At 38.4% G+C, this 15167-nt stretch overlaps 2 protein-coding genes and 1 long non-coding RNA gene across 5 annotated transcripts; 1 reads left to right on the forward strand and 2 right to left on the reverse strand.

Annotated features, from left to right (window-relative positions):
* Positions 1–861: 861 nt before the first annotated feature.
* Positions 862–1733, reverse strand: LOC117126671. Of its 2 annotated transcripts, none has more exons than XR_004449364.1 (3): positions 1332–1733; positions 991–1263; positions 862–923 (listed from the first exon to the last, which is right to left on the reverse strand). It is a non-coding gene; the product is annotated as an uncharacterized LOC117126671 (long non-coding RNA). The 2 variants fall into 2 exon arrangements; XR_004449365.1 differs by having other exon boundaries at positions 876–935; positions 1029–1263.
* A 667-nt stretch (positions 1734–2400) lies between these two features.
* Positions 2401–8173, reverse strand: LOC103828483 (probable ADP-ribosylation factor At2g15310). 2 transcript variants are annotated; one of them, XM_033275380.1, is made up of 5 exons: positions 3582–8173; positions 3336–3406; positions 3006–3125; positions 2794–2900; positions 2401–2700 (listed from the first exon to the last, which is right to left on the reverse strand). In XM_033275380.1, exons 1-5 carry the CDS (start codon positions 3727–3729, stop codon positions 2541–2543), a joined length of 606 nt encoding a protein of 201 aa, XP_033131271.1. In that variant the 5' UTR covers positions 3730–8173; the 3' UTR covers positions 2401–2540. The 2 variants fall into 2 exon arrangements, with proteins under 2 accessions (XP_033131271.1, XP_009102333.1); XM_009104085.3 differs by having other exon boundaries at positions 2794–2912; positions 3582–8154.
* Positions 8174–9148: 975 nt separating this feature from the next.
* On the forward strand, positions 9149–10537 carry LOC103828482 (protein TIC 21, chloroplastic). The gene is made up of 4 exons (XM_009104084.3): positions 9149–9562; positions 9674–9931; positions 10003–10206; positions 10271–10537. The coding sequence occupies exons 1-4, from the start codon at positions 9254–9256 to the stop codon at positions 10382–10384; spliced, it is 885 nt and encodes a 294-aa protein (XP_009102332.1). The 5' UTR covers positions 9149–9253; the 3' UTR covers positions 10385–10537.
* The last annotated feature ends 4630 nt before the right edge of the window (positions 10538–15167 follow it).

Here is a 15167-nt window from a genome sequence, read left to right on the forward strand (position 1 = left end):
ATTCGCTTAACTCAGTGATCAGCTGTCGCATGTACCACTGGTTAACAGACTAGATCTTGTGTCTCACCTGTTAGATGCAGACACAAGAGAGTGTCGATGGATAGTCTATTAAGACGTCGACCGATACACCTTTGCCAACATCGATCGATTGTCAGTTGAGGACATCGATCGACGGGTTCTAGCCAGGCCTATGCGCGAGTATGAAATGCCCTACTAAGATTCTAAATTGGCGGTTAGCCCTCTCTAGCAATCCTAATATGATAGATATATTTCAGGATGGGATAACAAGGATGCTTGAATATGCAATTCTATGATCAAGTTCTAGTTAGCAAGGCTAAAACAAGCAATGAATAAAAATCTATCATGAATATCACAACAAGACAGATCTATAGTTTGGGGCTAATCCCACAAACCTATCTGAACCCTGGATCTAACAGTTGAACTACTCAGACATAGCAAAGCAATTCATATCAATAGATAAATAGAAACTCATAGAATAGATGAAAAGAAATAGAAACAAGGAGTTCCAATCACAAGTGATCTTCTCTCCAAATGAAACTTGTAACAAAACTAGGTCTAGAAAAAAAAAGCTCTGTCTGCCGTCAAAACACTTGCAGTATATATTCTACTAGGTTAAAAACTCGTCAGGGCATTTTGGTAATTTGGCTTGGCCTTGGTTTTTAAGTCTGCTGAATCTAAAATGTCGCGTCTGGTGTCTCGACATCGATCGATAGTACTTGTGTACATCGATCGATATTAATCTTCATCTGTCGAAGAATTTCCTGATATCGATCGTCAGCAATGATGCGCATCGATCGATTATTCTTCCTCTCATCGACCTCTAAGTGGTCAGCTCGGGTGAAATGTCCTTTAAGCTCCAAAATGCTCCAAAGTCATAGCTTTACTCCGAAATGCACCTGAACCTGAAAACATACCTAGAAGAGTAGAAAACATAGATATATATATATATATAGTAAAATACTAATATACCATGGATAAAAATGGGTCAAATCCAAGGTATATCATACGTTCGAGAAGTTTCTCGTAACGCTGGGGGTCATTGCCTGATCGCGCCAGAACATACTCCGAGATGGTTTTGTTGTTTAGCCCTCTCACCGGTTGAGTACATGTATCAACAGAGAACAAAAGGGTTAGTGTTTTGTTCCTGGATAAACAACGAATTAACTACCAAAGGATAAAGAAGATTGTAGACTCACGCTGGGGTTACTGGTGTTTCTCCAAAGAGATTCATGTGTTCGTCATCTGAGTTTAAAATCAGTATCAGTTTTCTCAAGAATTCAAGTTAGAGTTAAAAGAGGAAATTCACTTACAGTTTCAAGGGCAGTTTGTTGTGGCTGAGTTTCAGCTGCTACTGGAAGATTCACGGTTGGTTCTGCGGTGTTCAGATGAACAATTGGAGGGTCAGGAAACTTTAAATCTTCCGGAAGAGTAAGAGTTGGAGATCTTGTCCTTTCAGTGGTGAAGATGAGAGGATCTAGACTTGCAACAAGCTGGTGTTCGGGTTCAATAGGCGGAGGAAGTGTTTCGTTGTTGGATCCGTATTGTCCAGTGGAATCAGTGAGACTGTGTGGTGGTGTTTACGGCATGGTTCTTGGTTTTGTCGGAACGGTAGAGTTTCGGTGGGATGTTCTTTGTGTTTTGACCTAAACGTCAAGGTGGAGATTTATGGATGATGTGCCGTTTTAGTCTTGGACCATTACTAGACTTATCGTGTTTAATAGAAAGAATAAGAATGAGTTGGCCTGATAAGAGCCCACCCATTTACGAGATCATGCTGAGCTGGAGAAAGTTTGTTACAAGTAGGACCCGAGAGTAACAAACTAAGTTGTCTTCCTCATATAAAGGTTTCACGATACAGAGAGAGAGAGAGAGAGAGAGAGAGAGAGAGAGAGAGAGAGAGAGAGAGAGAGAGAGAGAGAGAGAGAGAGAGAGAGAGAGAGAGAGAGAGAGATTATCCAAAACAGAGAGAAGAAAGCAATATACAAGGAGATTCGGTTACAGCTGGGAGAGAAAGATCGTGATCAAGACAGAGAGATCCTGAAGTATTCATAGCTTTTGAGATCCAAGCTCTTTCTCCGGTTTAGGCTATTAGTTTTTGGCGTTGGAAGACTCACTGGAGGAAAAAGAGTCATCCTCATTGTAGTCGCTGTGATAGTTTTCTCCGGTATATGTCTTGTGTAGAAGCTTGTAATAGCCACAGAGAGCAAACAATAACAATCTCGGTATCATCTTCGTTATTGTATCATATCGATTAATAGTGGAAAAGCTTGAGAGTTTCGATCTCTCCCCAGACAGTAGGAAACGAAGTCTAGGTAAACAATTTGCGTGTGTTCTCTATTGCTTTAGATTGATCATAAACGAAATCGAATCAAGCACAAATCAATTGAACTAGAGCGGTTAGGATTGATCAGAAGTGAATCTCGGTTCTTAACAAGTCATTGAGAAACATGAAAAAACAACAAAAGGCCATAACCATACAAATACATAGAACTTAGAAGACAATATAGTCTACTAATAGTTTAATACTTCACACCTCGTACAAGCCTTCTCTCAGAGGAATCACTTCGGAAACTACCAAGCGAACTAGATCGTTCAGTTTTGTTAGGTATAGTTTTGGAGAGCCATTCAAGTCCTTCGTATAAGCCTTGCCCAGTGATGGCTGATGTTCCCTGTATAAACCTGCACCAATCATAAATATACACTATTGTTCATTCTCTTACCTCTAAATATATTGTAAATTAGAAAGAACAACAGAACACGTTTTGTAACTACCAACAGCGTTTGGTTAGGCCGTGCAGACCAAGGTTGTTGGCAACTTGGTCCACCGGTAGAGCATTTCTTGAATCTTGCTTGTTCGCAAAGACGAGTACACATGCATTCTGTAGTTCATTCTGTACATTTTTTAATCAATACAGAAAGTTGTAAAGATAGAGAAAGAGGAGAAATTTATTAACACTTGAAAGAGCATTTCTATATGATTTTACATTGGTTAATATTCGATGCAGCTCATTACGAGCTTCTGATAACCTTGCACTGTCACTACTATCCACCACAAAGATTAGTCCTTGCGAGTTCTGAAAATAGTGTCTCCACAATTTTCGAATCTGTTACAAATTTTGGCAGATCAATAAAAACGATTTAAGATTCCATAAGGATATAACTAAACATGTTGAGCCTTGAAATAAAGAAAAAATAAAACAAATCTGTTTTATACACTTGTCGAGAGGTACTAGAGTAAATCATGGCCCTGTTTTTGTGTGGACTAGTCCAGTTTCAGAGAGACGAGTAAAAGATTAAATAAATATGGAACTTACCTTCTCTTGTCCTCCTATATCCCATACAGTGAAATTGATGCCTTTGTATTCTACCGTCTCGAGGTTGAACCCTTTGTACATGGTAAAAAAGAAGAACCATGAACATTGTTAAGAATTTTATCAAGCTATCAAGATTGTTTTTCTCACAGATGCAAACACAATCAAGGGTGAAAAAGTTAACTATCTACGGATTACAGATAAGCTATCATCCACATAGAATGATCAAAAGTACTAACGAAAACATACCAATAGTAGGCACTGTTGTGACAACTTCACCGAGCTTTAGCTTGTAAAGGATGGTAGTCTTCCCTGAACCATCAAGACCCACCATCAAAATCCTTACTTTAGACTTGGGAAGAAACCTTTTCGCTATACGTGAAAATCTAGCTCCCATATTGAAAAAGAAAAGAAAATTTCCAGAAATCTGAAATATAGTGAAAGAAACAGAGCTTATCTCAAGCTATAAGCCGCATGAGAAAGAAATGAGAGAATAAAAAGTTTGAAATTGCTGAACGTAAAAGCAAGCACAAAGGCAAATATGCACTAGAAGAAAGGCTGTAGGGAATAAATTCTTAAAGGTGAATGAAGCAAAGAATGGTCTGCCTTTTCCGAACTCAAAAGCTTACAGTATATTTTCGCTTCCAGTAGATTGATTTCAGACACTGAAGAAGACATGGTCAGATTCTGTGTTCTGGCTCATCTTAGAAGAATATAATCAGAATCGTATTCCCTGAGAAGTACATCACCAGCAGCAATATGGAAGATGACACGTACATAGGAACACACATTACTTTAATTTCATAGAGTAGGTTGTGTGAGCCCAAAACTCGCACAAACAAATTTATAAAAAAAAAGAAATATTTTTTTTAGGGGATTCGGATTTTCTGCAATAACCAACTACACGTAATCAGGGACAACATATGGCATGAAAATTATTCTAAGTAAAAAATAACAAATAACAAATAGACTCTTTATTCCAAATTTAAGCAGAAGCGTTCAAGAAAGGAAACATACAAGAGGCTCGTCTGAAAGTGATATTACAACTGAACAGTATGCAAAGGCAGTAAAGCTTCAAAGTTCAGCTAGATTAACCACCCAAACCTAAAGTTCCTTTTCAGTCGCAGCTTGTGCGCAAACAGTTGAAATTATAAAGCCTAAGTTCTAAGTTACAAAGAGTTTTTGTAGCGAATTTATGTTTTGTTTCTGCTCTGCCCTTGCTGTTGGGTCAAAACCGGTCCTAACGAAATCAACGGCTATTATCACCCGAGAATCATATCCTTCACAAGAATAAACAAGAAATGTCGAGAGAACAATCCACATACCCGTGCCAACTTGAACAAAGAAACAGAGGACTGCAAACTCCATCTATTTCTTCTCAGAAAAGAAATAAAGAGATTTTTGTGCGAACAAGAATTATCCGGAAAACTTTCTTTCAGAAGGTTTTTACGAAACAAAAAAAAATTGCAAACTGGCTTTCGAAAACTAACTTCGGAAATTTTTTGCGGAAAAAACTTTCATAAAACCTGTAGAACACAAAAAACAGTTATACGAAATAATCATCCGTAAAACTAACTTCCGAAAGTGTTTAAAGAAATACTTTCGTAAAACAAATCAAAACAGTTTTACAAAACAATCTTCTGTAAAACTAACTTCGGTAAGTTTTTACAAGAAACGTTCGTAAAACAATCAAAACAGTTTTACAAAACAATCTTCCATAAAACTAACTTTGGAAATCTGTTAAGGAAAAACTTTTGTAAAGCAAATCAAAGCAAGTTTACAAAACAATCTTATTTAAACTAACTTCAAAAATCTTTTACAGAAAAAATTTCGTAATTCAAATCAAAGCAAGTTTACTAAATAAACTTCTTTAAACAAACTACAGAAATTTTTACGGAACAAATTTCATAGAACAATCCAAAACAGTTTCTGAAAGTTGAGTGAGGCATACAAAACTATTAACGGAGAACGGAAGAGACTAAATAGATCCAAGAGAGAGAAGCATCGCCTTTTATTATAATGGTGTTGCACATGGATCAAGATCAGATAATATCAAATAGTTGCCGACAAGGTGATTTGCTACTCACTGAAAATGCATGTCAAGCTTCTTGTTCATGCATTAACAAAAGTTGCATCCAAAAATTCAAAACAACAACCATATTAGATTAACGTCTTTTTATTTCAAAGTTTTATCTTCAAATCTATTAATTGTCCAACCTTCTAAATTAGAAAATAAGTTAAGTTAATGTTAAAGTTCTAAGTAAAAGAGAATTGAGCAATGCAAATTTTGATTTTTTCTAAAATTTAAATATCTAAACCCAAGCCGAAATAACTGGACTCGAACTAAAAATATCAAAACCTGGTCCGATATTTAAAAAATACCCGAACGGGTTCTAGACCCCAATACCAAAATATTCGAACCTGAATCGAATGCCGATTCTATAATCTTTAGATTCTAAATCAATACAAATCAAGCTCGGCTAAATTTTCTTAGTAAATTCTATTCATAAAAACTTTTTCTTGTTTATATAAATCAATATAAAAAGTTATAAAAATATCTATTATGTGTTCTAGCTCACATAGACCACAATTAAAAGTGGATGAGGAGCGGATAGCCAAAAAATTTAGAAGTATTTGTGATCCCTTTCATTTTCTCAGGAACATAATTTTCATCCATCATTTATTATGTAAGAGTAAAAATAAAATAGAACATAGCTATACTTTTTTTTATAAATGGTTTTTATATTAAAAGGCATAAAGTATTACAACGAATTTTCATCCATAAGTTTGAATTTTTTTGCAACAAGTATTGTATAAAACAAGATCCTAGTGAAAGATCCATCTGTGAATATTAGAAGCCAAGCGATAAAAAACTAACTAGAGAATATGGTTTCCTCGGCCACGATGACCGCCTTTGCCTCTTCCACTAACTTTAGTCCATTCCATATCTTGTAACTTTTGGGTTGGCTTAGTTGTTCTTCCTCCTTTAGTTAAGTTATAACTAAAAGTCTCTCTAAACTCATCAAAACATGTCCCTTTTCCATAGATTACCGGAATCTCTGGCTCCATATGGAATTGTTGATGGTTAAAGTGAGAGGACTGTCAGAACCAATTGATTGATCATTTTTAGAGGTTTTAGGACTCAAAAGTGATTAATTTTGATGGAAATTCTTCCACAACATGTGACTGAGAAAGAGCAGTGTTTCCAACTGCTAACATAGGCAAAGTGTTTTCAAGATTTGAGCAAGGAGGAAATGTACCTCATGTGAACGTGTAAACGTAGTTGCAGTTACAACTTTGACTTGTGTAGTGGCAGTATCATTTTCAGTGATCTCATATGCTTGATGGGAAGGTGAGTGTGAATTAGGCTTCAATGTGCTCACTATTGTTTCAGAAGAGTTTTGCAACAATTTAGTTATATCCACCATTGAAACCTCTTCACTTGATACATGAGTTTATTTAGTTGTAAGAACAGAATCTTTTGGATTAGGAGGAAGGATATACCTCTTCTCTTTATAACCAAGAGCTCTACATCTTTCACAAGTAGTTGGGATCCAAGAATACTCAACCTCAACCAAATATATATTGCCTTGCTTGACATCAAGCACAATTAGTTTCGAAAAAGGTTTGTCTAAGTCGACCTCAACTAATATCTTAGCGTCCCCCATATTTTATGGATCTAAACTAGGATTGTGACTAAGCATTGACTCTCCCAACCCAGATGATATATGACTAACCTAATCTAGAGTAGCATGAATCGGGGATATTCTTAAGGTTAACCTACACCTGTAAAGTAGAAATTTAAGAAATTTTGAAAGAGTTCACACGACTCCAAGAAGAAATAAAGAGAAGACAATCATCAATGTGCCATACTCCCCGTTTAATAGCCCATTTACGGGTATTTTCATGGGGAATATGGAACAAAAACAAAGAGTCACTTAGCTTCCGAAAAGTTATCCTACATCCCCGACCCCATAACCTATTCAATACATCATGCATGAGACCACTAGGTGGGATTGAACACAAATGGAACTGGACAACAATTTATTATTCCTTATTCTCAAGGCCTAGTCTAAGAATCATCACTTGAGGTGTGCCATCCAATCTGTATCGGCTCAACATCACAAAATAGATTTCTCGAAGCTTGGTTCATGCGAGCTGGCCATGGGAAATGAAGGATTTTGTTATCCTTGAGAGTTGGAGGTGGAGTATTTTCCACTGGTAGCACCAGACCATTCATCTGGGGTTGATTATTTGAGATATCTTTGCCAATAGTTGGCCATAAAGAAGCTATCTTTTTTACAGCTTCTGTGACTCCTTGCCTTGGAGTTCCCGGTTCTGGAGGGATAGGGGAAGGTGTGAAATGATGTGGTTTCAACGAAGCTCTCATAGATTGAACAAAAGGAATTCTTCCAGGTTGAGATTCCATAATTTTAGCTTGAGGTGAAGCAATATGCCCGTTATGTTGGTCGAGGATTTATTTTGGAAGTGGAGTCTGCTCGTTCACCACCCTAGATATACAGTAACATCACTCACAACATCAGAGACATTAGCCGCATCCAAGATCATATCAAGGGAGAGAACCTTCCTCGACGCCATAGTTGAGTTTGAGAGTGAGGAACCTTCAAATGAAGGTCAGCGAGTAATTAAATCAAGTTTGGAGTGTGAATTGAAGTCAGTGACGGTGGATATGGCCGTCAAATTGAAACGAAAGAAGCTAGGTTGAAACTCCGGTGATGTGTAAATGGGTCTTTGCTAGAGTTTTTTTCCTTCAATCATTGTTTGATCACTGATGTTGCTAATAGTAAAATAATAACATAGCTATACTTTTATCCTCTGAAATATCTACGTATGATGAGTCATGAAACCATTTTTTAACTGTTCCTACTCATCTGAGGTAGCCATGTGCATTCGGTTCTCGGTTCAGTTCTTTTGATTCCAGTTCTGTTCTTTCGGTTCTTCGGTTCTAGATGTTTAGGATCCATTCGAGTATTTAGAAAGTTTACTTCGGTTTCGGTTTGATTATTTCAATTTTTGGTTTGGTTAGGGTAACAAAGTTGGAAACTGGCTTATATCTGAGGTAATTTCGGATATCATCTGGTTCGGGTTCGGTTTTGTTGTTTGGTTAATTCAGGTTAAATGTCAAAATTCAAGTTTTCTGATAATTCAAATAATTTAAAATATTTTGGATAAAAAGTATTATAGTAGTTTGTTTTTTTTCTTTTGCATTTTAAGCTATAAATAATATTTTTAAAATCATTCGATTAATTTAAAATTAAATATAGTTTACATATTTATAAGTATATAAACTATATTATAGAAATTTGGGTACCCATTCGGCTCTCGGTTTAGTTCCTATTCGGTTTCAGATTTTTGATTCTAGAGATATAAGATCCACTAGTATAATTGATAGGATCAAAACTCGAACCAAACCTCGTTTTTCGGTTCTTCGGTTTTGGATAAATGTGCTTAGAGCTAGTCCGAGGTATAAAGATGCTACACAACAAGTGAATTCTCACTTGTATCCAATTGGCCGTTCAATGTGTAGTCCATTCATAGTGGAGAGAACGAAATAAGCGTAGGCATAAAGAACTTCCAATGCTGTCGCAGTTAGCATGAATGATTATAGAGAAAACCATAAGAACCAAGTGCAGTCTTTGTTAGAAAATAATAAATTTAGAAATATGATTCACTTGATGCACATACCGAATTTCTGAATAAATTTAACATTCGTTACATTGAAAAAAATGAAAAAATAAAATAAAATCCAAAATATTCTTGGGACCAGAAACAAATAACGAAAGAAAGAGGAAAATCAAAGTATTCTTTCCAAAGGCCCTTTAGAAAGCCCACTGCAACAGCATAAACGAAAGCCTAAAAAGCACGAATCTGCAACTTTACCCTTTAACCCAAACGTAAACATGCGGTCACTACTCTTGCCGCCGGCGAGCTTCCCCGGCGTATCCGCCGTTGCGATGCGGCCAGGTTTCCAGCAACGCCTCTCAAATCGCCACCTGCCATTGTTTAATCCACTCGGCTTGGCTCCAACACAGATCATTTCGCCGAAGAGGAGAGCCACCATCTCTTCTTACCAGTCTCCGTCATCTCTACCGGTCTACGGTTTCCAAATTCGAGGATCTAAACCTAGCTTCACACCATACACGGTGGCGTTTTCCTCTCCTGCTTCAGTTTCAGCTGATAATGAAGTCGACAAGGCAAAACTCGCTCAGGTGAACGTTTCTTGAAAGTGATGAATTGAGAAATTATTTGCCCAATCGAAATAATAATGTTGAAAGTGATGAACGATTCTATATTGAGTATTTTAAGTGGTGGTTTCACAGGTTGCAAAGAGACTAGAGAAGACTTCAAGGTACTTCAAGAGGCTTGGGAGTATTGGTTTCTGGGGGCAGCTTGTCTCAACTGTTGTGGCTGCTGTCATTCTATCCTTCTCCATTGTTGTAACTGGCAAACCCACTTCCCCTGCTACTTTCTACGCCACCGCTAGTGGCATCGCTGCTGCATTTGTCTCTGTCTTCTGGTCCTTTGGCTATATTCGCCTCTCTGAGAGGCTCCGTCGAACTGCCGGTGACCCTGCCAAGGTTAAGTGTGTTCGTTGTATTTAAAAGTTGGCTTGTTTGATTTGCTCACTAGAGACTTGTATTGGGTTCAGGCCCCGCCTCGTGCTGATGTTGTGAAAGGTTTGAGAAGTGGGATTATGGTTAACCTTCTTGGAATGGGAGCTGCAATTCTCGGGATGCAAGCAACGGTTGGGTTTTTAGTTGCAAAGGCTTTAACAACCTCAGCAAACCCTTTCTACCAAGGAGTCTCTCAAGGATACAGCCCCGTTCTTGCCCTCGATGTCTTCCTCGTTCAGGTAAAACCTCTACTTAAGACCTTTTGATGGAGACATTGTTTGACCTGAGAGCCATTTTGTGCAGGCATCGGCCAACACCTTGCTTTCTCATTTTCTAGGCCTTGTTTGTTCCTTAGAGCTGTTGCGGTCCGTCACAGTGCCCAACTCCGAATCAGTCTTCGTTCCTAAAGTTGCATGAGTTTCTGCTTTTTGCAGGCCTTGTATTCATAAACGTTTAATGCAGAGACTTGTTATGTTTTATAATTGAGAAACAACTGTTGTCGACTCAACCACTTTATTACTGCCGAAACACATGCTTTGCCAGCAAGAAATGTTACAAGATTTAAATGTATATTTCTACAAGGCCAATCAATCAATCTTCTCCAATTGAGAATTTGGATCACAAATGCAAAGCTTCTCCAATTAAGATAACAGTTGCAGTGCTCAAAACAAAAACATTCCCAGTTCCAAGGGGAAAACAAAACAGAGCATTTTGTGGTCGGTTCTGTTTAAACAGGGGAGGCTACACGCGTTAGACGGACATGCTTACAGATCACTATTGTGTGCTTTCAAGGTGAAGATTGAGCGAGATTGTGCAGCTCTGACTTCTTTGTCAATAGAGTGAGCTACAAAAACGTGAGCGATACGGCCGACTACGTTAAGTTCCTTCCAAATACCATGAGTGATTCGACTTGCAAGAGTGATTGAAACTGATTTTCTCTATCCATCGTGCACAGTTTCTATGTATGTCTATTTTGTATTTTATACTTGTTCATGTGTAGAAGCCGGAAATTGACATAAACAATATAAATAAAAGCAATGTTAAAGAAATAAACGATTCAAAAGACGAAATGAAAAGCGCTATGAAAACGTTTTCAAAAATAGACATGGAATTGAGATACAATTTCTTTTCTTAACTAGCGAAATACCAAGTCCAATGATACAACCATGTAAGACGAATCACACGTCATTTGTGATCATCTCGACGAACTGGATATATTATGAAATATTCTCTAGACATACGCTGGAGATTTGCTGGTTTTGATTGTGTTAAACGTGAAAAATAAAATGAGAAGGAGACAAATTTTTAAAGAGGAGAAGACGAGCCACTTTCCGTAAATGATGCAGAGTGTGCGCACATTAGCGAGCGGAAATATCGCGAAAATGTCGGAGATGAGGCGTTACGAAACTTATTCCACAAGAGCTTTTCTCGTTTAAACTTATCGACAAGAAGAGAGAAAGCATGTTGTTTTATCACGAACTACATATCGTTTAAAACAAAAATGCATGCTATTTTTGGACAAAAACGTAGAGCTTAATTGGGCCCAAAAGAATATTTTGTAGTGGCCATGGGGCCACATTCTCCCAAGCCCAAGCCCAATCCCAAACCCAAACCGAGCCGAACCGGCACAACGACGACGGCAGCTCGCACGTGGGGAACCATCCTATCTTTTGAAGCCGTTTGAGCATTCATAACTATATTGTTCCTCTCTTCTCAACTTCTCCGATGTGGGACAATTCTTCTTCTCTTCACTTATACCAAATAGGCTTAAAACAGATTGGCCCATTGACCATTTCTTTTCACATTTAATTTAAAATCTCATGGCTTTTTAATTGATCCAACAAGCTCCACATGAATATAAAAATGACTCTAAACATATGCAGACTAAATGCACATTCGATAGACTCTAGTTACTATACTTATACTAATCTTGACTACACTAGATAGACTTATCGAGAGTGTTTGCAAAATATTCACTGTGTTTTAGTTGGTGGCATTTTTAAGCCTTGAACCATTCATAGTTAATATATGTGTGAGTTTTCTGATTTATCAGAGTATATTTGAGAGGATTAAGTAACTAGATGAAGAACATGAGAGATGGAGAGAGAGAGAGAGAGAGATTCAGAAATGAGAGAGAGAGTGAAGGAGGAAAGTGTTTTCCTTACTTAATTAAGTTCTCAGACATGTTACATAAGTAGATACAAGAGTTTTTAATGAGACAATAGGAATTAATAAACAAATGGAGACAGCATGGGATCAAGTCACTCTCAACTGAGCCATGAAAGTGACATCTCCTCTTTCTCTTACATCCTTAGCTTAACATGTGACTTTGACTTGTCTTTGAGCTCCAACAGATCCATCTACTTGCTCCCACTTGTTTAAACTATTCCAGACCTTATGGAGACTGATGGTGAGACATTTAAAAACGCTCACACCCTTGATTGCCTTCCAAGACACTCTTGTACGGATTAGGGCAAACTGTATGCATGGCTTGATTCAAATTGCTATTTCCCTCTTGTTTCCATAGTTCTGATTCTTCATGCCTTTACTCTTGATCTTTATTGCTTCATCTCAACACTCCCCCTCAAGCTTGATAATAGGAATTGGCAAAGCTTGGAAACCATGAAGCATTCCCTCATTAAAACCTTTAGTTTGGAAAAACCTCAAGGGATAAAAACCAAGCCAAGGAAAAAGAGTAGAACACTTCATGGCTAAGAGGATCAGTGTGATGAAAGATCCACGAGTCCCAACTTAGAGTGTATGAACTCGCAAACCTTGGTGCTTGCGGCCTTGGTGAAGATGTCTGCCAACTGATCTTCACTTCTTGTGTAGCAAGGTAGAATGATCCTTTGTTCCACAGCCTGTCTAACTTTATGACAGTCCACCTCAATGTGTTTGGTCCTTTCATGGAACACATTGTTGGAGGCTATGTGTATTGCAGCTTGATTATCACAGTGCATGGTGATTGGAGATGATGTTTCTATACCCAAGTCTTGAAGTAAGTTTCTGATCCAGATTAACTCACTAGTGAGCTTCCTCATTGCCCTATATTCTGCTTCAGCACTTGAGCGTGACACTATCTTCTGTTTCTTGTTCTTCCAAGTGACTAGATTGCCTCCAATAAAGGTACAATAGCCTGTGGTGGATCTCCTATCCACTCTGTCTCCTGCTTAATCAGCATCAAAATACCCAACTATCTCTGTGCTTTTTTTGCATCCCATCCATACTCCTTGCCCTGACGCCTCTCTTAGGTACTTTAGGATCCTCTCAACCATGTTCCAATGGTGTATCTTGGAAGCTTGCATATGCTGGCTCACTTGGTAAACTGCAAAGCATACATCCGGCCTGGTGATAGTGAGGTATATCAGCTTTCCCACCATTCTCCTATAGTGTTTAACATCTGCATATGGCTTGTCTTCAATCTCCCCCTCATGCATCACCTTATACCCATATTCTAGTGGATTCGTGGCTGCTCTTCCTCCTAGATCACATGCCTCATTCAAAAAATCAAGTGTGTACTTTCTTTGGGATAGAAATAACCCTTCCTTAGATCGGCATATCTCAATTCCTAGAAAGTACTTTAATTCTCCCCAAGTCTTTGATATCAAAAGATGATCTAAGAAAAGCTTTAGTTAAAAGAATACCTTCCTTGTCACTCCCTGTGATGATGATATCATCCACATAAACTAGAATCACAACAATTCCTTGTTTGCTGGTGAGAGTGAAGAGTGTATGATCTGCTTCAGATTTTAAAAAGCCTCTCCCATTGAGTATGGTGCTAAGCTTGTGATACCACGCCCTAGGTGATTGCTTTAACCCATAAATAGCTTTCTTGAGTCTAAGAACATTCCAGGCTTTACTAGATGTTCTAGGCCAGGAGGTGGCCTCATATAGACTTCATCTTCTAGTTTTCCTTGTAGAAAAGCATTCTTCACATCCATTTGCCATAGATCCCACTCTAGGTTGACTGCCAAAGATAGGATTATCCTTATGGTGTGGAGTTTAGCAACTGGTGCAAAGGTATGTAGGTAATCCTCTCCATATGTTTGAGTGAAGCCCCTTTCTACTAGTCTTGTCTTGCGCCTTTATACTGTCCCATCAGCATTGTATTTGATGGTGAAGATCCAGCGGCTTGTCACAGCCCTCTTGCCTTTAGGTAGTTCAGCTTCATACCATGTAGCATTGATGATCGTGGCATTAGTCTCACTGTCCACTGATTCTTTCCATTCCTCATGCTCCATAGCTTTCTCATAAGATTTTGGAATGTATTCCTGATCCAATTCTCCAATAAACACCACATGTTCTTGGGGATAATGAGCTAGAGAGCACACTGCTTGTATAGGATGAGCTACAGCTTGGGAGTTGAAGTAGACTCTGTTGTTCTTCCAGTTTAGATCAACAGGCTTTCTAATCCTAGTACTCCTTCTTACTTGATCATTAGGCTGGCTTGAACTCACCATTGGCTCCTCTTGAGTAGTGTGATGATATTGCTCTGGCTGTAAATTGTCCTCAGTTGTTACTTTATCATTAGGCTGGCTTGAACTCACCACTGGCTCCTCTTGAGTAATGTGATGGTCCTGCTCCTCTTGCGCATGATGCTCAGCTTGATCATGACTTGCTGAATTCTCTTGATTCTGTTCAGCTTGATTGTCCCCCTCAGGATCAAGGTGAGGAGTCCTAATGTCATCAGTATTAGCCTCAGTAGGTTGTTGAACGTCCTCAGGCACAGTCTCCACCCTTTCTTGCGGCATTTGGATTCCAAGGCTCTCCATTACTCTCCTAAGATTGCTTGCTCTATGTGAGGCTGATTGGGAGAGATTCTTCAACTCATCCCAACTCTGTTCTTCATAATAGCCTCTGGATTCTACAAACTTGACATCTCTGGATATTAAGACTCTCCTAGTCTTTTGTACATAGCATTTGTAGCGCTTTTGGTGTGGAGAATATCCAATGAAGACTGCCTTGGTGCTCTTAGCCGCCAGCTTATCCCTTTTTTTCCTAGAATCAATACAAAACAAAGACACCCAAACACACGCATATGTTCTATAGATGGTTTGTTTTTGTTAAGTACCTCATAGGGAGACTGATCTTGGAGGATTCTGGTGGGGATTTTGTTGATCAAATAGCATGCTGTCAACACTGTATCTCCCCAAAATTGTTTGGGCACACTAGTATGAAACATCATGCTTCTTGCAACTTC

Source organism: Brassica rapa, chromosome A07, assembly GCF_000309985.2.
Source record: "Brassica rapa cultivar Chiifu-401-42 chromosome A07, CAAS_Brap_v3.01, whole genome shotgun sequence".
In the NCBI taxonomy this organism is placed as follows: domain Eukaryota; kingdom Viridiplantae; phylum Streptophyta; class Magnoliopsida; order Brassicales; family Brassicaceae; genus Brassica; species Brassica rapa.